Consider the following 20,874-nt stretch of genomic DNA (forward strand, 5'->3'; position numbering starts at 1 on the left):
CTCACGACTCCCTTGCCCTTATCTCTGTAAGGGTGTGTCTAGACTACATGCCTCCTTCGACGGAGGCATGTAGATTAGCCAGATCGGAAGAGGGAAATTAAGCCGCGATTAAAATAATCGCGGCTTCATTTAAATTTAAATGGCTGCCCCGATCTGCCGATCAGCTGTTTGTCGGCAGATCGGGGCAGTCTGGACGCGATGCGCCAACAAAGAAGCCTTTCTTCATCGGCACAGGTAAACCTGGTTTCACGAGGCTTACCTGTGCCGATGAAGAAAGGCTTCTTTGTCGGCGCGTCGCGTCCACACTGCCCCGATCTGCCGACAAACAGCTGATCGGCAGATCGGGGCAGCCATTTAAATTTAAATGAAGCCGCGATTATTTTAATCGCGGCTTCATTTCCCTCTTCCAATCTGGCTAATCTACATGCCTCCGTCGAAGGAGGCATGTAGTCTAGACACACCCTAAGTGTTTTGTTAACTAGAGGGAAAAGCAGTGAAAATGGAAGCTAAATACCTGAAAACCACCAGTGCAAGCACTTAACTTTTAAGTACACGAGTAAATATTCAGACTAAGCATATGTATAAATATTTGTAGGACGAGGGAGCGTTTTTGTCTTCTGTGCTCATCTGGATTTACTAGGAAATAAATAATTCCAAATATTTCTATACTAGCCAATAGCCCGGCATAAGACAAGATTTCCGGGTCTCTCCTCCACGTCCTATTCCCTTTCTGTCTTGCTCTTCTCTCTTGAGCCTACGGTCTCTCGCTCTGTCTTTCTCTTTCTCTCGCTTTCCTACTGCCTTCCCCCCCAGCCTCTCTTCCGCCTCCTGCCTCTCTCTCCATCTCTCTTTTTCTCTTCTCTCCTCCTGTCTCTCACTCTCTCTTCACTCTCCTCCGCCTTCTCTCTGTCTCCTCCGCTCTCCTCTGTCTCCGTCGGGGATGCACACTCGTCCAGGCCCTGCCCCTTGGCCATATACGTCACTGCCCCCCTTCCCCTCCCGCCGTGGCGCTCGGCTGACTTCTGTGCCGCTCAGCCAGGCCGCCGCAGGGAAGCAAACGGCGCAAGCGACCGTTTGGGCCCCGCGCTCCCCATGCAGCACCCCCGTGCTGCATGGGGACCATGGCGCCCAAATGGCTGCTTGCTCCCACCTGGCAGCCTGGCTGAGCGGTGCAGATGTCAGCCAAGGGCCACGGTGGTAGGGGAAGTATGTGACTCAGGCAACAGCGCCGCCCAGAGGGAACAGACAGCATTTCGGGCAACAGCACCGCCCAGAGGGAACAGCCAGCATTTCAGTGTTATATATATATATAGTAGCCCAATGTCTGAGAGTCTGTAACGCTGAAATGCTGGCTGTTCCCTCTGGGCGGCGCTGTTGCCTGAGTCACATACTTCGCCTCCCGCCGTGGCCCTTGGCTGACATCTGCACCACTCAGCCAGGCTGCCAGGTAGGAGCAAGCGGCGCAAGCGGCCATTTGGGTGCCACGGTCCCCATGCAGCACGGGGAGGCGAAGTACGTGACTCGGGCAACAGCGCCGCCCAGAGGGAACAGCCAGCATTTCAGTGTGTTTATATATATATATATATATATAGTAGCCCAACGGGAGTGCTGCATGAGGAGTGCGGGGCCCAAACGGCCACTTGCTCCCCTGTGGCGGCCTGGCTAAGTGGCACAGAAGTCAGCCGAGCGCCACGGTGGGAGGTGAAGGGGGGTGGGGCGGTGACGTGCAGCGTGATAGTGGCTCCAGGCCCTGCCCCCTGGCTGTGAACGTCACTGCCCCGCCCCTCTTCGCCTCCCGCCATGGTGCTCGGCTGACTTCTGCGCCGCTCAGCTGGGCCGCCGCGTGGGAACAGGTGGCGCAAGTGACCATTTGGGCTCCGCGGTCCCCTGAGTGAGAGATGGGGGGGAGGAGAAGAGAAAGAGAGAGAGAGAGAGGCAGGCGGTGGAGGAGTGCTGAGAGGGGGGGGGAGGGAGGCAGGAGGAGGAGGAGAGAGAGAGAGAGAGACAGACGGAGCTGGAGCTGGAGTGAGAGACCGGAGGCTCAGGAGAGAAGACCGACATGGAGGAGAGATCTGAAAATCCCGTCTTATGATGGGCTAATTGACTAGTTTTACTATATTAGCTCAGTATTCATTTGACTCCTTTCTCCTCTGCCATCCAGAATACATACTGATATCAAAGGGAGTTAAGTTCATATAACATTTGCAGGACTGATCTCTATATACAATAAGAAATAGAATTTAGATGTATGACAGTGTATAATATTGAACGTGTAGTTTGACTTCATTTTTAATATACTCAAATACTCCACACTAAAAAAAAAAAAAAAGCCTTCACCTTGATTTTAGGAGTCTTGCTACTTCTTCTAAAAAGTAGTATAATATTGCTTTTTAAATAAATTATTTTATACTTGTAAATTAGTATTTTCCTTGTCTTGAGCTTTATCACAAAGCTCTGTATAATCTTTCAATAGTTCTCATGGCTGATGGGGAAAATTAGCAAGATTATAAAATTAGTGCTTGCTCTTACAGCTGAGTCTCTGAAGGAAAACTAAGACATTTATTTAGAATGATGTGTAATATTTGCACTGGTATAATATTTCATTATTGGGAATGAAGCATTTTTGTTTTGCTTACTATCAAAGGGTTTCTTTGGGCCCTGACCCTAATCCAGGTACAGGCCTAGCCTCGTTGACTGAAAACATTTTGCTCCATCCTATGTGTATACGTTCTTTTTTGGTGGAGAAGTCATTCAATGAAGGCCTCAGTATAATGGTTTTCATTTTCATATAGTCTAATTCATACAAAAATATTACACTTTCATGCCTTTGTATAATCCATACACATATAGGACTAAAAGAAATTAAGTGCAACAGGTCAACTGAGCATAAAGCTAAGCCAGAATTTGGCTTGTTTCAGTTTTTATCACTGCAGTTCAGACTAGGTCTCTATGCATTTTGACTTTTAAAATAGTTTGTTTACCTTTGCCAGTGCTTCCATATGTTAACTCTCCTTTGTTCAAATGAATTTTCCTTCTGTCATTGCAGAGAAGGTGGGTTGGACGTATAGCCCTACTTAGTTTCTTTGTGCACTGAGATCCAGGGTTCAGTGAGCCAACATAAGGGCATCTTTCTTCTTTCTTCCTTGGATGGATGTTCATTCCAAGTTAATTTTTGCAGTAAACAGTCATAGAATAATTTGCTTGAAAATTGTAATCAGTTAGCTAACTGTCTTGGAGCTTTCTAGAATGTGCTCCAACCCAGCTTTAATTCAGGTCAAGTAATTAAGAAGTGAGGGTGTATTTGAAATGTCTTCTTGGAACTTACCAAACTTCACTATCTTCAAGATTAAGGTGCTTCCTGATATTCCTTCTCACTAAGGCTATGTCTAGACTACATTCCTCTGTCGAAAGAGGAATGTAAATGAAGCAAATCGAAAGTGCAAACGAAGCGCGGATTTAAATATCCTGCGCTTCATTTGCATATTTGCGTCCGAGCACTTTTAATAAGTAAATGAAAATAAAGTGAAGTACCTTGATTGTTTTTACAATCTAACTTTTGAAAATTGCTGAAGGCCTCAGTGGACCACTTCATGATCTTTCCAAATATTGTTTGTACCATGAGCTACCTATTGTAAATTGCTTTGGATAAGAGCACTTTAAGAAAAAAAAATCTTTCCTCAGTCCACCTGAATGGAGTTCTCGGAGCACACGTTGAGAACTTCTATTCCAGATGAAACCTTGTATTTGCATTACGCTAACATGACCCAAAAGTGGAAAGAAACAAACAAACAAAAGCATACGTGTTTTAAACAAAGTCAAAATAATGTGTAGTGCTCTCACAAGATGTGGCTGTAGCATTGCAGATTAAATTTAAGGAATGGCTGGAACATGGCATGAATAAAGCAGAGGCATTTGCATTGTTCAGTCTTGCCTGTAGAGCTGAATATTTTCCTGCCATATTTGCATATTGCCAGCTTTGCCCACGACAATTTTTAATGTTCAAACCTAAATTTGCAATGATTTTCAAAACCGTTGTCTTTAGACATTCAGAAGTGTGGGATTTTAGTGGGACAAAACAAAGAAATTGCTCTACAACTTCACCATTGCTGGTCACGTATCTTAAAAATTAATGTTAATTGGTCTACTTGACTCACATCTGGTGTTGAATCGACTATTATAGAATAGTACTTGGCATCCTTTACTTCATCAGTGAATTGGTTTCTGAGCTGCTCTGCCATTATGATAATGAATTCACTGTAGGTTTGGTGCATTAAAAAATTGGTCTTCCCCGAGTCACAATACTGATAATTTTTCCTATGTTCATTGAGACAATTGTCAAATTCACTAAGATATTCAAGGCAGATTCAAAAAGTTACCTTTTTGATTTGACATTGATGACTCCTCATGTCGTCTTAGAGGTAGTCCAAAAGAAGACTGCAGTTTCACTGTGCCAGACCTGGTGCTGGACTGCCTGGCCCTGGGAGCCCCCTATTGCTGGGGTAGGGGTCCTGTGCCAGAGCACGATATATTTCATTGTAAATCCACCCTGTCTTGGATATTGGCTTTTGGAGTGCACACTTTTGGTTGTGGCTTTTTAATGTTCGCAAAATTGTTGGAGCATTACAGTGAGTACAGGCAGTCCCCGGGTTACGTACAAGATAGGGACTGTAGGTTTGTTCTTAAGTTGAATCTGTATGTAAGTCGGAACTGGCGTCCAGATTCAGCCGCTGCTGAAACTGACCAGCGGCTGACTACAGGAAGCCCAAGGCAGAGTTGCTCTGCCCTGGGCTTCCTGGAATCAGCTGCTGATCAGTTTCAACAGCGGCTGAATCTGGAGGCCTAGGACAGAGCAGCTGGGGCGCTGCCGGGTAGGTCCCCGCAGCGCCGCACCTCAGCGCTGCGGGGACCAACCCGGCAGCACCCCAGCAGCTCTATCCCAGGTGTCCCCAAGTCAGCCGCTGCTGAAACTGATCAGCGGCTGATTCCAGGAAGCCCGGGGCTTTGTCGACAGAACTGAATGTGTCTAGACGCTTGCTTTGTCGACAGAACTGAATGTGTCTAGACGCTCTATGTCGACAGAAGTTTTGTCGATAGTATCTGTCGACAAAACTTCCATCGACAAAACCCTGTAGTCTAGACGTACCCGTAGACTCATTATAATGTTTAACTTTTCGGTGCCCTGCTGCCTAGTGGAATCTGCAGTCCTGAGTTAGGTGGTCATGCTGCTTTTATAATGCATGGGGAAAGTTAGCTCCTTCAGAATGGGATTCACAGAAATTGGGGAGTTGGGAATGGGGTTGCCTAAGCTACTTGATGGAAAATGCTGAAGGACGGCATGTATCTAAAACCCACCCCTCAAAGGGCCTCAGTTATCTAAATCTAGATTGGAGTGAAACATCTATCTCTGCCTGAGATTCCCAGCCGTGAAACCTCTCTTGGCGTTAGGTGCCTAAGCCTTTTCTTGTTTTGTCATTTTCTTAAAACCAATAAGGGGTGGTGCCCTCTCACTTGTAACTTTTAGCCCTGTGATTAGGACACTGATCCAGGATGTGCAAGACCCAGGTTCAGTGAGGCAGACCTGCCCCAGAACAGTCGCCTGAGAAGTGGGAGACATGAGTTTAAATCCTGCTGCACATCAGGCAGAGGGAGAAACCAAATGCATGTCTCACCCCACATCGTGGTAAATGCTCTAGCGACTGGGCTAAAGGTCATAAGTGGAGTGAAGGCAGCCAAACCATCACCTCCTCTGGATGTTTTGTTTGAGTCCTGCGCATGCCTATTGTCTCAGGCCTTGCAGGTGAGGCAGGTGATGCCATGCCTAGCAGGGATGTAAAATCCCAGTTAAACAGTTAAATGTTAGGGTCACCTAAAGTTTAACCAGTTAACTGACGAAAGCGGGATCTGGGCTGGGAACCACTCCAGCCCAGATGGAGAAGCCCCAGAATGCGGGGCTCCTACCCCATCCCCGTGCTGCTGCCTGCTCCCAGCTCCATTGGAGCAGCCGCTGCCTGCAGCAGGCAGAGTGCTACTCCGGCCCCCACAGGTTACCGGTTAACCAGAATCCGTAAGCATTATCCATTTAGGGTGATGTTTAACATTCATCAATTTACCACTTAACCTTTCACATCCCTAATGCCTAGTTTGAGGATTCCATAGGAGATTAAGTGTGAGCTAGGGGCCTAGACTGAGGTGGATGTGGTTATGTCCAGGGGTAAATATTTAGGTTCATAAGGCATTTATCCCTGGAAACCTAGTGACTTTAGGAACCTACAGGGTTAGGTGGCAGCACAGTGGAGATTTGGGGGGGTCTAAATATTGGATTAGGCATCTAAAATGGCATTAAGTACCTAAAGTTTTTTTGGAACTAGCCCTTTTTGTGTCATCATGGTTTCCCCCTGTAGTTAGCCAGTTTCTCTTGGTGTCTGTGTGTGGACAGTGGAATGAAAAATAGGAACATTCAAATGTAATAATACAAAAATTGGCAGGCAGTCTCAAGGGCAGGCATATTACATTGAAATACTTTTAACTCATGTATTAAATTGGCTAGGATCCTGTAGTAATTGGAGTTTAAAAGTGTGTTTTGTACATATAAGCTCAGTTCAGTGTGTATAAAATCCATTGAATAGTGGGATGGAAAACAAATAGATGATTCATTCTTATGTTCTTATGATGGTTTTACAGATCAGAAACATTGTCTGTGACATTACTGGAGGGATTCTGTTTTTGGTAGCAGAGGAGAAATAAAATATTAGAATTGAAATTTTTTGAATGTGTCTGCTTCCTAGTTGTATTGCATCAGTTACTCTAAAATATTTGCCCCACAAAACAGTTCTGAAAATTGCCCATGTTGAATAAATGGTGCTGCAAGATATTTCTGCCTCAAATTTCCTAATGATCCAATTGTGCTGAGAGGCTGGTATAAAATGGAAGTTGGGATCTCTACAAATCACTCTTTACACCTGCTGGAACATCTTTCAGCTAGTCAGGATGAAGGTGCCTAGGGCTCCCAGACAATTTGTGAGAATCAACTGAAAATCTCTCTGCCACTAGTAGAAAAATAACCTTTAAAAAACTTTTTTCAAAAGCTCCTTCAGCTCTTTTAAACTGCACTAAACATCAAAGTAACTAATTGCTTCTTGCAGTGCTAATAATGAGACTATTACTGTAACTATAGGTCTCTGTACGTGGGGGCCTGCAGGGCATATGTCAGCTGCTGTAGAAACTCTGAGGAAAAAGGGATAGACAACAAGTTTTGCACAAAGTTCATGGCCAAAATAATTGGTGAGGTCAATTCTTTTTCATGAGATATTAGGGAAGAAATCATAGCCCTACTGACCTCAATGGGAGTTTTGCTATTGACTTTAATAGAACTTGGATTTCATCCATGTAATTTTTCAGTGAATTAGCTTTCCCATAGTTCAATTCCTACTCTTGTTTCCATTATTGTTAACTATGTTTTTCTGTTTCAGGTTAACCTGTTTGTTTTGCTCTCTGTTGTCTGTGTTCTTTTGAACCTGGCTGGATTTATCCTAGGATGTCAAGGGGCTCAGTTTGTGTCCAGTGTACCCAGATGTGACCTGGTGAGCAGACTTGATAACTCAGTGTATTTCTTGACTGCATGTCAAGAAGTAGGGTTGCCAGATGGTTTCAACAAAAATACCGGATGCACTTGACATTACATCACAATCTACATTACATCTTATTTAGAAAATACTGCACATTTATATTTTCTCATTGATATTTTCTCAGTTTGTTTCCTGAACAGAAAGCTCAAATATTGGACTGTTCGGTTCAAAACCAGACACCTGGTAACTCTATCAAGAAGAGTGGCTGGCACTGCTGGATTCCTACGAGTGCTGATAGATTAATCTATGCAGCAAATCAAGGAGTTGTTTAGTGCAACCATAGAACAGCAAAAAATTTAAAATAATGCATATTGACTTAAGCCTCTGACACAGCCAAACACTTAAGCATGCGCTTAAATGTAAGCGTGTGACATATTTCCTTATAGAATGGAACACAGCCAGTACAAGTGAAATTAATGCATGCAGCAACTTACGAGCATTTAATAGAGTCTAAGCGCTAAATACGTTCTTACAAGACTAATACCTATTTTCAACAAAACTGACATACAGATGAGTGGTTTGGTTCCCAGCTATGAGTATGTCAGTTCTTAGCCACTGCCCCTAGCCTAAGCCAGCACATGGTTCACCAAGGTCACAATATCACTGTAATAGAGCTCTTTTTAAAACTAGTTTAAAATAAATACATTTGGCTATTGGAAAGTCTGACACAAATCTTAATAGGTATAGGATTGCTAGGGAAATATATTTTTAGAAGTGTTATTTAAACAGTCCTCACAGTGGCCACATTGGGGTGCCATGCATATGATCCAAGTGCAGGCTGTTGGACCCTGAGCTGGTCGTGCTGAGGAGTCCTTAGGAAATATGATGCCCTTGCTCTTTAGCAGACCCTTACGGCTGGCCCTGGAGTGGCTTTTTTGGACATAGTAGGAGCCATATCCTACCTTTTGCAGCCTGAAATACAAGTTGGTTCAACATGGAGCTGGTCAGTCACATTTAAAAGAGAATCTGGGAAGGGATCCCAGAGATACCGCTGCCCTGACTGGCTGATACACTGATTTTGGATAAGAGCATGATTGCAATAAAAGATTTGTTTAATTATCTGGAGAGAATAAGCAGTCTGAAAAGCATGAAAGAGCAATTAGGCCTAATTCTTATAAACTAGGAAAATTGTATTTAATTAAGATGACATACAAGACAGGATTCTTTTTTTAGTTCATTACACTTAGTAGAACTCCTGAAAATAAAATATTAAAATGTGAGACTAAATAAACTATGTAATAATAATTGACTTGTTTTACCAGATACTCAGAATAATGACTCTCAAAGGGAAGAGTGTTCTGTAGAAAGAGGGAGGGTAAAAGCTAAAAATCTCTCAGTAATGTAAAAGACACAACAAAATGATCTAAACTAAACTGAAGTGGGACAGGGGCACAATCCCACAGATTTGATAGGTGTTGATCTGTTGGGGCTTATAAAGCCTTTGATTTTTTTCCCCCTTAGATTTTATTAGTAATGCATAATCTGTTGCTTCACAGGAAGCCAGTGCAGCTTCCGGAACATACCATTTGGGGTTGGTATCAGATTCTGGTGCTTACCAACAAACAGTTTAGCAGTTAAGGGCTGCACAAGCACAAATATATTGAGAGAAATATTGGGGAGGAGATTAATAATTCAGACTAGAAATTTTAATGCTTTATTGAAAATCTCACTGCTCAGTTCTTCAGGAAGCCATAGGCCACAGGCCAGAAACATCTTGGAAATTAGATAATTGTAGCAATGCCTCTGAAGAACAGGTTGGACTTCCCTTGTCCAGCACCCTGGGGACCTGAGTGGTCCCAGACAATGGAGTTTGCTAGACAAGGGAAGGTCAAGACTCCCTATCTAGCTATAGGCTCTGCTTCCAGGTGGGGCTGCGCTCCATATCGTCTGCCGCTGCCTCCAGCCCCCCACCCTGCCAGGCCTGGCTGGGGCTGCATCCACCACTGCCCCAGCCCCAGACTGGAGCCGGACCCGCTGCCTCTAGCCCCAGCAGGAACTGTGCCTACCCCCCTCCCAACACCGGCCCATCTGACATTAATGGAACAGATGAATCCCTGACATACTGAACTATGCAGCTTTGATTTTGTATGCATGTGATTAGGTCAGTCAGCTATATAATAGAGTGTATGCAGCTACAATTAGATATCTAGTCATAGACATTGGATTAGTCTGCAAGTTAAATCATAATTCGCATTATTTTTCTTACTGTTAAAGGTGGACCTGGGTGAAAGCAAGATTTGTTTCTGCTGTGAAGAATTTCACCCAGCCAAATGCACAGAGAAAGAGAATGCATTGAAGCTGTACCCAGTCCAGTCATGTAGCGCTGTTCACCTTCTACTCAAGGTACCGTGAAAGCAGTGCCAAAGAACTCATGCTCTGAGAAAATACATTAAAGTATGTTGTTCTTTGCCATGTAGCGATTCCCCTTGGTTTCTAGCTCATTTCCTTGCCCAGGAATTGCTTCCAGCTCCAGTGTAGCTTGTTCTTGATCCGCAGCCTATGCTGTTGACAAGCACTTCCTCCTCTCGCATGGCTCTTGGCCTAATTGGGAAGGTCTATGAGTTCTGGCCCAAGAAATGAGGGAGGGGGTCCTACAGAAAATTGGTGAGGCGAGTCAGGATTTCTGGTTGGAAAAGATTTTGACACTCTTTTTAGCAACCTCCTCTGATTTCCCCTTCATTCTGTGCCTCCTCATGGATCCTTAATAACCCTTAGAAATTAGCCAGCCTGGAAAATTAAGTAAAATATAGATTGCAAAGATTATTACTGTTGTCGTCCTTCTTCTCCCTCGACTTTTGTAGGGACTTGATGTACATTTCATAATCTTTTTTGCTCCTCAGAAAGTTCTCTTTGCTCTGTGTGCCCTCAATGCTCTGACGACCACCGTATGCTTGGTGGCAGCTGCCCTGCGTTACTTGCAGATATTTGCAACAAGAAGATCCTGCATAGTACGTGAGTGCAAGGCACTATCTTATAAAATACAGCCGGCATGATCATAGAGCTGCAGAACAAGTAGCCAGATCTTCTGGATAATCTAGTCATGCATATTTGTGCGCTATACAAGCGCAGAGAGGTTTGGTGGTTAACAGAGATTGTATTTGGTTAGGATGAATCTCAGGTGTCTGTCGAGGATGTTGAAGAACAAGGCCGCATTTCAGATCCTGAGGATTTTGTACCACCTGTGCCACCTCCTTCATATTTTGCTACATTCTACTCTTGCACACCGAGAACGAATCGCAGGTAAGAAGTGCTAAACCATTGTCTTTTCTATGTGTCTCTCACAGCAAGGGTTCTCAGCCTTTTACTTTCTGAGCCCTCCTCCCCAGCATGCTATAAAAATGTCAGGGTCCAGTGTAGGGATGTATGAGACTAGTCAACTAGTCACTCCCCCACCCCTTGCTGCTTCTATCAGCCTTTTAAATGTACTCAGAGCCTCAGGCTGGGAGCTAACCCCGCTGTGGCTCCACAGTTTGTCCCCTTATCAGCTAATCCATCGACTAATCAATTAGTTGATTAAACACAATTTGACACCCCTAGTCCAATAAGGGGCGAGAAAGGTTCAGGATTCCTGGATTCTGCCTCTGTATGTGGGGGAGGAGGGGACCACAGACACCACGCTGGGAGGGGAAATGCTTAGGTCTCCAGGTTTCAACCCCATAGTTCTGATTCCAATTTTAGGCCCACAGGGAGTGCCAGGGTTTGGGGTTTCAGACATGTAGAGCTGACTTCAGCCTGGGGAGATAGAGGATATGCTGCGGCTCTAGGCTGCCTGGGGCTCTGCTTCTGGCTTCAGCACTGTGGAGACACCAGGGCTCAGAGCCTGGGCTTCAGCCCTGGTGCCCTGCAGCCCCTGAAACTGGCTTGGGGCTGCAGACCCCTGGTTGAGAGCCACTGTTTTATAATGGAACACTGCTTATAATCCTCTCAGAGGCATTTCTTGCTGTAACTCGCTGTGCAGTTCTGCCAGTAACTCCAGCTTGGCCTAAGGGTATACATTTGGAGTTTTCACCAAAACGTCTGCAGGAGCTTGTCTCAAAGTAAGATAAATACTGTACCTCGATATTACTGAGAACATCTTTGACGTAAGGACTCTTAATTGAGCTAGGCCAGGCTGAGGGCTAAACCCAACTGCTTTGCACCAGTCCTGAGGCACTCCCAATGTTGAGTTTCACCTTCACAGCTTCCTCTGTCCAGGGACTGGGACTAGGGAAAAGCGTCCCTGTGTTCTGGAGATATTTGGCTGTCAGAACTGCCCCTGTTGCTGGGGGGAGGCTGGGGTGGGCAGAAGGCTCACAGCAGCTGGTATATTCTAAAGTAACCCTAAAGACCGCTTCACTGCAAATTAACTAGAGCGACCTGCACCCCAACCTGAGTACCAGCTTTAACCTGGGTATGAGCAGCTAATTGCAAAGCTCCACTGTGTTCCTGATCCACCCTGGTTCTACATACACTTATCTGTCTCCAGGACTTCAAGGATCATAGCTCATAGTTTCAGTGCCACAATAAGATGAATCATGCCATTCTTGCCAATGAACTGTGGGAGAACTTTTCTGTCCTTCTGGGTGCATGGATGGAATTGTGTGTTGATAGCTCTCCTAAGCTTTCATGAGTGGTTTAGCCTGCATCCTCACTGCTCAGTGGGCAGGTTATAGTCCCAGCGAAAGCACATTGGGACTTCAGCGTATAGCTCCCAATGAGCCAGCTAGCCAGAATAAAAGCACCACCAAACTTGAGAGAGAGGATTTTTTGTGTGGACAGGAGAGGGTTAGCGGCAAACTCCGAGTAAGAGTCTAGCTTAACTCTGCTATGAAGACTGATCCTAAATTGACAGGACCAGAGCCTGGCAGCATGAGGATCAGAGAGTGATAAATGTACCAGTGTAGCGCCTTTCCTAAGATGTGCTAAGCACTAAATAGACAATCCTGGCGATCTGAGATCATCTGCGGGTTAGGCCTTTCAGTTCAGGGGAGGGCATTGCATTTTATTGCCTGCACAGCACCTTTCCCAACCTGGGGGAGAGGATTTCAGTTTCCAGGGCTGCAAACTTAGATAATGAGACAATCCCTGTCTGGGAAGGTTTATAACATAAAAGACCCAAACAGACAAAGGAGACACAGCTACAACAGACAGTCAAAATAACATAATGGAGAACTGGCATAACCTTGTTAGATACTTTTGGTTTTGTTGTTGTTCGGCTTGCTGGTTGTGTGTAGAAGTAAGGTGAGGGGGAAATAGCAGGCATGGAGGCGTTAGTACCAGGGAGTAGGAGAAGGAAGGAAGGGGGAGAGGAACCTGATTTACAAGGAATTACAGCAAAGGTGAGCCTGAAGGAGGCTAAAGTAGTCTCTGCATGGCGTTTACCTGGGAATTTTCCAGTGGGTAAAGGCTGGCTAAAGAAAACAGGAAGGTGCTTTTTAGTATGTTAGCTTCAGATTCATAACCAGATAAGTTGTCTCTTTCAAAAAATGTGTTAAAAATCATGTAGTAAATCCAGCAAGTTTCAGGTTTGCTTGTAGGTTTCTACCATGCAGGCCAGTTTATGCACCCAGGCTTCTTGTTGTAGGACCCGAGGTCATAAATCTTACTGTGCCTCAGTTTCCCCTCTGTAAAATTGCAACAATAAGATTGTTGTTCCCTTTGTAATCTTAGGAAGCGCTTCAGGGCAAGAGCTGTCTCTTTCTGGACATATAGCATCTAACATTGTGCTCACTGTGGTATTTGAGGCCTGTAGCTATTTCTGTAATACAAATAAAAGATCTCTTAAGTGATTCAAAACACCTGTAATAGTCACAAATTTAGAGTATGGAAGAAATTCTTCCCAAATTATACCAGTTTAAGGTAGGTCACAGAATGGCATTAAAGGGTGAAGTGCTGCTGGAGATGGCGTCTGTCAGATGATGGTTATAATCAAGGCCGTGTGACCCCCTTTGGCCATGAAAGATCCTATGCGATAATCCCATGTACTTTTCACAAGCCTCCGTCTATTAACTATGGTGTCATAGGCAAATGCAAACTAGGTTAATTGTATTCTGAGAAGAAATTAGGGCAGGCTCTAAAATAGCAGTTTCTGGCACTTGTAATTCAGTGGAATAGTCCCAGGGAGAGCTGCAGATCCCTCAGTGCTGGAATAGTGAGGCTTTATTTTTCGTCATTCTATAATAAGGACATTCAGTCTGTTCTGGAGATGGGCTTTGGGCTAGCACAAAACAGAACTGTCATTTCATGAATAGCCGATGAAAAGGGTGGTTCTGGGGTGCTATGAGGGCTGTGTTCAGTTATGGTGTATTTCTGATGGCGTAGGAAGCTCAAAAGTAAAAAGCAACTGACAGATTTAATTTCCTCTCTTGGGAAACAGGGAAACATGACTCACCCTCGATCAGATTCATAGCATCCAGCAATGCATGATTTAAATTTGACCTGACCTTTTCTCCTCCATTACCCCATCGCTCTCACTGCTTGTGTATTGAATGCCAAGCAGGCTCAATGACCTGCTTTTCTAGCCTGGAACTACAGTGGTTTCAGCTTCCAAAGCCAGACCAGGCTTGTTCAGAAGTGAATAGATCAGGGACTACCTCTAGGCAATATAAATGCAATCTGTGAAGTACATTTGGGGGGCTTCCGAAACAGGTCTACCGCAAGTATAAAGGAAACAGTATAGAGACCAAAATCCATGCCCAGGATGCATTTGGATTGGGCATGCATCCTCCTCCACCCTTGTGCAGAGCCAAATCCATTGCTTTTGAAGCCAATGGATTTGTGTCTGTTCACTCCTGGAGTGTGCTCTACCTGAAACTTTTTAAATTAATTTGTCTTATTTAATATTAGACACAGACAACATACTACCATAACAGAGGTGGGATGTTTTACTTCTACCTGTAATCTTGTTGTTTTACAATGAAGCAGATATAGTAATTAAGTATTTTTTTCAAGATTAGCATAATAGTAACTGTTGTGGATTAAATGGGATCTTCCAACTATCTCACTAACTATTCCCAAGTTTTATTTTCCTTCTCCTAAGTTGCAAGCAGCTGACTACATTCCTCTTTTCCTCTCTGCAACTCTTTTTAGGCCCTTCCATTCCTGCTTCAAACCCTCTGGATTTCCTGAATAATGTTTTCACCTGTCTCATCTCCCACCTGTCCCACAACCCACTGTCACCCATCCCCTCAATGAGCTCCCAAAATTCAGGGCAAAACATGTAGCATATTTCTCTGCCATGCTAAGCTAGAGAGGCACAAGCCACAAAGTTTGGATCTGGACTTTCCCGAGTATGGGAATGTTTGGGGGCTCAGGTTTTGTTTTAGACCAGGGGTGGACAATAATTTTTGATAGGGGGCTACTCCAAGAATTGGGTAAGTGGTCAAGGTCTGCATTTTTCTATGATATAAATGGAGAAAGTGCAGGGTCTTGGATTGGCAGTTGGGTGCAGAACGGAGTTTGGGGTAGGGGATTGGGATGCAGGAGGGGATGCAGGATCTGAGAGGGGGTGTGGGTGCAGAAGAGGAGTCTGAGGGAGTGCAGGGTCCAGGAAGGGATTGTGACCTGGGGCAGGGTGCAGGAGGTGGTCAGGGGCTGTGTTGTGACCTGGGGCAGAAGATTTGGGTGCTGGAAGTGGTGCAGGATCCAGGAGGAGGTGTGGGTGTGGGAGCAGGAGAGGATTCTGACATGTAGGAGAGGTTGCAGTGGGTTGGGTTGTGCCCTGTGGCAGGCAATTGGGGTGCAGAATCTGGGAGGGGGTACAGGTGCAAGATTGTAGAGGATTTGGGTTACATGGGGCAGAAGTGCAGAAGGGAGAGCGGAGGGTTTGGGGGGAGGAAAGGGCTAGGGCCACAGGCAGTTTGTGGCTGGGGGGCGCTTACCTAGGAGCCTGATGGCCAGCAACCTATCAGGTCCCTCAGGCTCCCTGCCTTCCATGAACCCGCACACCACTCAAAGAGACTGGCTGTGGGGACGATATTTATCTGATTGCTGCAAGCCCAGGGGGGCATTTTGTGCACTGCCCCCATGCACAACCTAGGAAGCTCCCATTGGTCGGTTTTCGGCCAATGGACGAGATTGTGCTATGGGCAGGAGCAGCGCATGAAGCCTCTGCCTTCCCCCCCTCCTCCCCGCCCTCCTTGCCCAGCTCGCAGTGTTCACATGGCTCCCACAGCCAGCTGCTTTTAGTGGCATGGGGAGCGGGGAGAAGTACAGAACCTGCCTGAAGCTTCCACTGGGTTGAGGTCCAGATCTAGTGGCTTGGCAGGCCAGATCCGGCCCATGGGACATACTTTGCCCACCTGTGTTTGCCCAAACTCTGTTATCCCCAACCAAACAGGGGATGCTTGTTGAGTCACCCCCCACTCCCTTTTTGAGCTATTGTGTGTGATATAATATTATGTTCCCACAATCTGGAAATAGAAAATAAGAACAGCAGTTGGAGGTCAGCAAAAATGAGGGTTTCAGTGGAGATTTCAAAACCCAGTGACTCTTAGTCTTTAGTATTTTGTGAGGAAACCAGCCTTTGAGATGTCAATCATCAGTATTTGTTTATTCAGATGTTAAATATGGCAGGATAATAACATGCAATCAACAGTAACATTTACAACAACAGACTCGACAGACCTAGAAAACACAGCTCCCCTCCCTTATCCTGGCTTTGATTTCTCTAAGAGAAATGTAGGATGGAAGGGCTGATAAAGAGATATCTGTTCTATTTTGGCTTCACTAGGATCTTGTTATATCAAAGACCCAATAGTGAGTGAATAGTATTCATCAGTCCTGTCTGCGTCTATTCACTGACTATTCAAAAGTAGACTCTAAGCGCAGTGCTCATCTTTGTGTGTCTCTATTTAGCCATGGGAGGCATGTGGGCGTGAGCATGTTTAATTCTAACTGAAGTTGATGGGAGTTCATCAGCTTGTAACTTCAGACCACAAACGTCTAATTTTGGAGACCCCCATTTTTGGATTCCCAACCTAAGAGGATTATTTTTGAATGTTTGGACTCAAAACTTTCATATTTGCAGGAACTAGATTCAGTATCAGAGAGAGAGGGGGATTCGCTTGGGGCAGTCTCTTCTTTCTCTGCTTCAGAGTTTTGATCGGGGTGGGCAAGACAGCTTCCATGGATCGAATCCGGGCCACCAAGCCGGTGGATCTGGCCTGCGGCCACCCCGCCACTCCTCCGCCCGCAGACCAATCGAAACCTGGGGAAGCGGGAAGCACATGAAGTCTCCTCCCATGCCAGGGACACGCAGCACCAGAGGGAACTGCCAGCTGTTTTAAAATAGCCAGCTGTTCTCTCTAGCCCCCGCAGGGCAGGGGCAGGGAGCGAGGGACTTAGCCCGCTTCTCCACCCCCAGACACTGATTGGCCTGGGGGCAGGGAGAGCATGAAAAGTCTCTTCCTGCTGCAGTGCCTAGAGGGAAGTGCCAGCTGTTTTAAATCTTCCCATCGTGGGAAGACTTCACATGCTCCCCCACCCCCAGGGCAATCGGGGTCTGTGGGAAGGGGAGCACAAGAAGTCTCCTGGCCCTGCCCCTTCTGCCTGAGGCTCTGCCCCTTCCAGGACAGCCCAGGGCCACTTCAGAAATGTATGAAGTGGCCCCCTTTTAAAAATTAGTGCCCACCCCTTGTCTTGGTGAAGATTAGGAGGGGGTGAGTCCAAGACATTAGTTCCCCATATCATTTTGGGAAAATCTCTTGGTGGTCTCTGAGTTCATTAACTTTGATTATGAGTCTGCACAGCAGAGCCAATGAAATTCTCTAGCTAATCATATCTTTTTGCAGGTAGAAAGCTGCCTGGAGAAGGAGACTAATATAACATTATTTTTCCTAGGATGCTTGGGGCTGATATTATTCCATTACCACATATTTATGGAGCTAGAATTAAAGGAGTTGAAGTGTTCTGTCCTTTGGATCCCCCTCCTCCATATGAAGCTGTGGTGAGCCAGACCAGTTGTGAGCAGGTACAGTCCATGGGATTCTAGCAACCTAACTTTCTTTACTGCAGAGATACAATTGAAATGAGAACCAGAAGAACTGAATTTGTACATCTAGTCGCTCTCTATTTGAGAACAGCAGGCTAGCACCTTGGGTGACATAATCTTGTATAATTGCAAACCTCAGTAGGCAAAGTCTCACTTTTGCAGACAATGAGAAATTCAGCAGAAACATTTCCCTCATTTGGATTCTTAAGCATTTGTGGCGGATATTTTTAAGAACAAGTAAAACTGGATACAACTTCTAAATGGATCACTCCTAACATAAATCCATTAGCCTTTCACATATTATTCTCTATTGATGTGGGCATCTTTGTTAGGAACCACAGAGGTATTCCTGTAAAGCAGGGTATGCCACTCAGTCTTTTTCCTCATCATATAAAGAAATAAAGTCCACATGTTCCTGTAGCTCCTTTTTAGGTAATTATAACTCTGCAGCCATTCATGGCAGTCTTCTGTAATAGGAATACCAGCCTAAGGAAAAGATTTGCCTTGTGGAGAAGTGAATTAAGTGGATCTCAGAGCGTGGAGCACAAGTGATGGAATGTGATTATTCCTTACACTTGTACTACTACTCCTGCAAACAGCAATCAGCAAACAGAACTGCATGCAGAAACAGTTCTGATTGCTGTTTACCTGGCTGGAGAGGGGCAGAAGTGGAGGAGAGAGTTCCAGCTCTGCTGTGTGATCCCACTTCCACAAGAGACTTTTGAGCACCCCGGAGTTTTGAGCAGGGATGGAGTGAAGAGGAGCTGCTCTCCATGTCATCCCCCCTAACTCATTTGCAGATATCAATGGTAACTCATATTCCACACCAGCAACCTTCTCACTAAGTCTGAGGAGTAGCTGTGTTAGTCTGTATCTTTAAAAACAAGTAGTCATCCTGTGGCACCTTAGAGACCAACCAAAATATAGAGAACCATGAGCTTTCATGGACAAAACCCACTTCTTCAGATGAGTTGGAGACTAACTCAACTTATCTGAAGTGGGTTTTGCCCATGAAAGCTCATGATCCTGTATATCTTTGTTATTCTCTAAAGTGCCATAGGATGACTGCTTGTTGTTCTTCTCACTAAGACATTTTATCCACAAGCATGGCAGTATACTCACAGGAAAGGGGCCTAAAGGGTAGTCTTTTCCCTGGAGATATGTGGGGCTGTGAGTCCTCATCCCACATCCTCACTGCTATCCTAAATTCTTCCTACATGAAAATATTTCAAGGAAGCTCTGCAAGGTACAACCTGGTCCTAAAACAGTCTTACGATGATAATGCCTGAATGGGTCATTTGTAAAAATGTATCCATCTGGTTGCTTCAGAGGAATACTTATATACAGTATGTGAGTATTGTCAAGGATTTGCTGTGCACTGTTAAGTTGTTGTGGTTTCACTTTAGAGGGAGATGCAGCTGTTCCTGCATGATAAATGTGTGTAAAGTGCAAAGAGAACTTTTCAAAGACAAGATATTAACATTTTTTTACTATTGCTAATTTTGTATGCCAGGGAGGTGCATTCCAAATTCCAGATGTGGCAGAAGCTGTCGTCAGGCCACCAGAACCAAATGATATACAAGTATCTCAAGGTAACTGAGAGCCATCTTAGATCATTAGAACCTTTAAGTAATCAAAACTATCCAAAGCAGGGTTTCACGCCAAAAGTAAATTGAAGGCAGCTGTAGCAGTATCTTGCTATGTGTTTATTGCTTTGAGGGTAGGCACAGATTTCCAAGCCTGCAGAAACAGAGCAACATGTACAAATTAATATTCTTTAACATGCAAGCAAGTTAGCTGTTATCCATGCACGAGCGGGTAAACCAGGATTAGCAATTGAATTAGAAAGCAATGTGGTAGAGAAGCATTTTCCTTTTTTAGAAATAACTAGTCTCTGTTCCCCTGTCTGTGCCATGGCATGGGTGGTGTCCGGATACTGCTGTGGTATTTATAGCCCATTGTGGCTCATTACAGTGCAGTGTCATTGATCTCTAAACTGGGACTTCCTCTATGGCAGGGGTGGGCAATAATTTTTGATGGGGGGCTACTCCCAAGATTCTGGTAAATGGTAAAGGGCCACACTTTTCTATCGAGGGAGGGAGTGTGGGGTCAGGGATGGAGGTTGGGTGCAGAAGGGAGCTCAGGGTATCAGATTGGGGTAGGAGAGGGTGTGAGGTCTGAGGAGGAATTTGGGTGAAGGAGGGTGTTGTGGCTTATGGCAGGGGTGCAGGAGAGAATTCTGGCCGGGGGGGGGGGGGAATAAGAGCGGGTGCAGGGTCTGGGGGGTGGGTGCAGAGGGTTTGGGGGAAACCTGGGGCAGGAGTAGGAGAGGGGCAGAGAGGTGGGGGATGGAGAGGCTGGGGTGCCAGAGGTAGGTTCTGGCTGGAGGCATTTACCTGGTGGCTCCTGGCCAGCAGGCCCCTCAGACAGGCTCCCTGCTTTCTGCAGTCCAGGGTGGCTGGCTGAGGTACTTCATTGCGATCTTGGTACTGTACTTTATTGCAGAATGAGTACTGTAGACTATAATATAGCAATTGGTATACATTACAGACTACGTGTAGTCTGCATTGTCTCCAGGAAAGAAGCTGTAATCAACTTTGTTCTAATATTTCAAATCTGCTTTGTAAGACCCAGTACATCTGTAGGCTTGATAGAAAATTGAGGCCCAGATCAAAGGTAACTATTGAGGCACATAACACTGGCTAAATGTCAGAGGATCTGTGTCTGCATGCCTTGATAAAGAAAGGTGTCACTTCCTTGGGAGGGGGCCTGTCTTTTTAGGGTAACGATTAAAAAAAAGTGAACATTTCTTCTCTTTATTGCTATGCATAATGAGGGAGACATAATCTAATGAGGTTTGCTAGTTTCATGAAAGAATCTAAGTGGAGCAATTTCACATGATCGCTCAGTTGTTCGAGGAGAACAAATAGACATAATGCTGCATTTACGCCTGGCTTACTGTAGCTGCTTCTAGTATAAACCCAGCCCAGTCAGAAAAGTGGGTGATATTGGCAGGGAAGAGGGCATGGCTAAGGCAGCTGGCAGATGTGCTGATTCAGTGCATTCTTTTGGCTGCAATCCCCAGCAAGATTGATTTTTTTCCCTTCCCGCTTTCAGCTATGGAGCCCCTGGCAGAAATAGTTACCCACCCTGAGCCAGACCTCGGAGGGAGGGCAGCAGCAAAGCAGCACTATATAGTGTGTCAGAGATCCGTAGTCCCCCTAATATGTATTTAGCCCATAGGGCCTAAGATTCCGCCTCCTGACGTAAATGTGAGTT

The 20,874-nt window shown here is 45.3% G+C and overlaps 1 protein-coding gene across 1 annotated transcript in view; it reads left to right on the forward strand.

Moving 5' to 3' along the window:
• ENTREP1 (endosomal transmembrane epsin interactor 1) overlaps positions 1-20,874 on the forward strand; it is a 44,112-nt gene that overhangs the window by 14,301 nt on the left and 8,937 nt on the right. Inside the window, exons 3-8 of the mRNA XM_075931697.1 lie at positions 7,470-7,580; positions 9,840-9,968; positions 10,466-10,573; positions 10,732-10,865; positions 17,445-17,574; positions 19,109-19,187. Coding sequence (XP_075787812.1) covers positions 7,470-7,580; positions 9,840-9,968; positions 10,466-10,573; positions 10,732-10,865; positions 17,445-17,574; positions 19,109-19,187 — 691 coding nt within the window. The remainder of the gene's footprint in view (positions 1-7,469; positions 7,581-9,839; positions 9,969-10,465; positions 10,574-10,731; positions 10,866-17,444; positions 17,575-19,108; positions 19,188-20,874) is intronic.

The sequence above is a fragment of the Pelodiscus sinensis genome, chromosome 6 (genome assembly GCF_049634645.1).
Source record: "Pelodiscus sinensis isolate JC-2024 chromosome 6, ASM4963464v1, whole genome shotgun sequence".
NCBI classification, from domain to species: Eukaryota; Metazoa; Chordata; order Testudines; family Trionychidae; genus Pelodiscus; species Pelodiscus sinensis.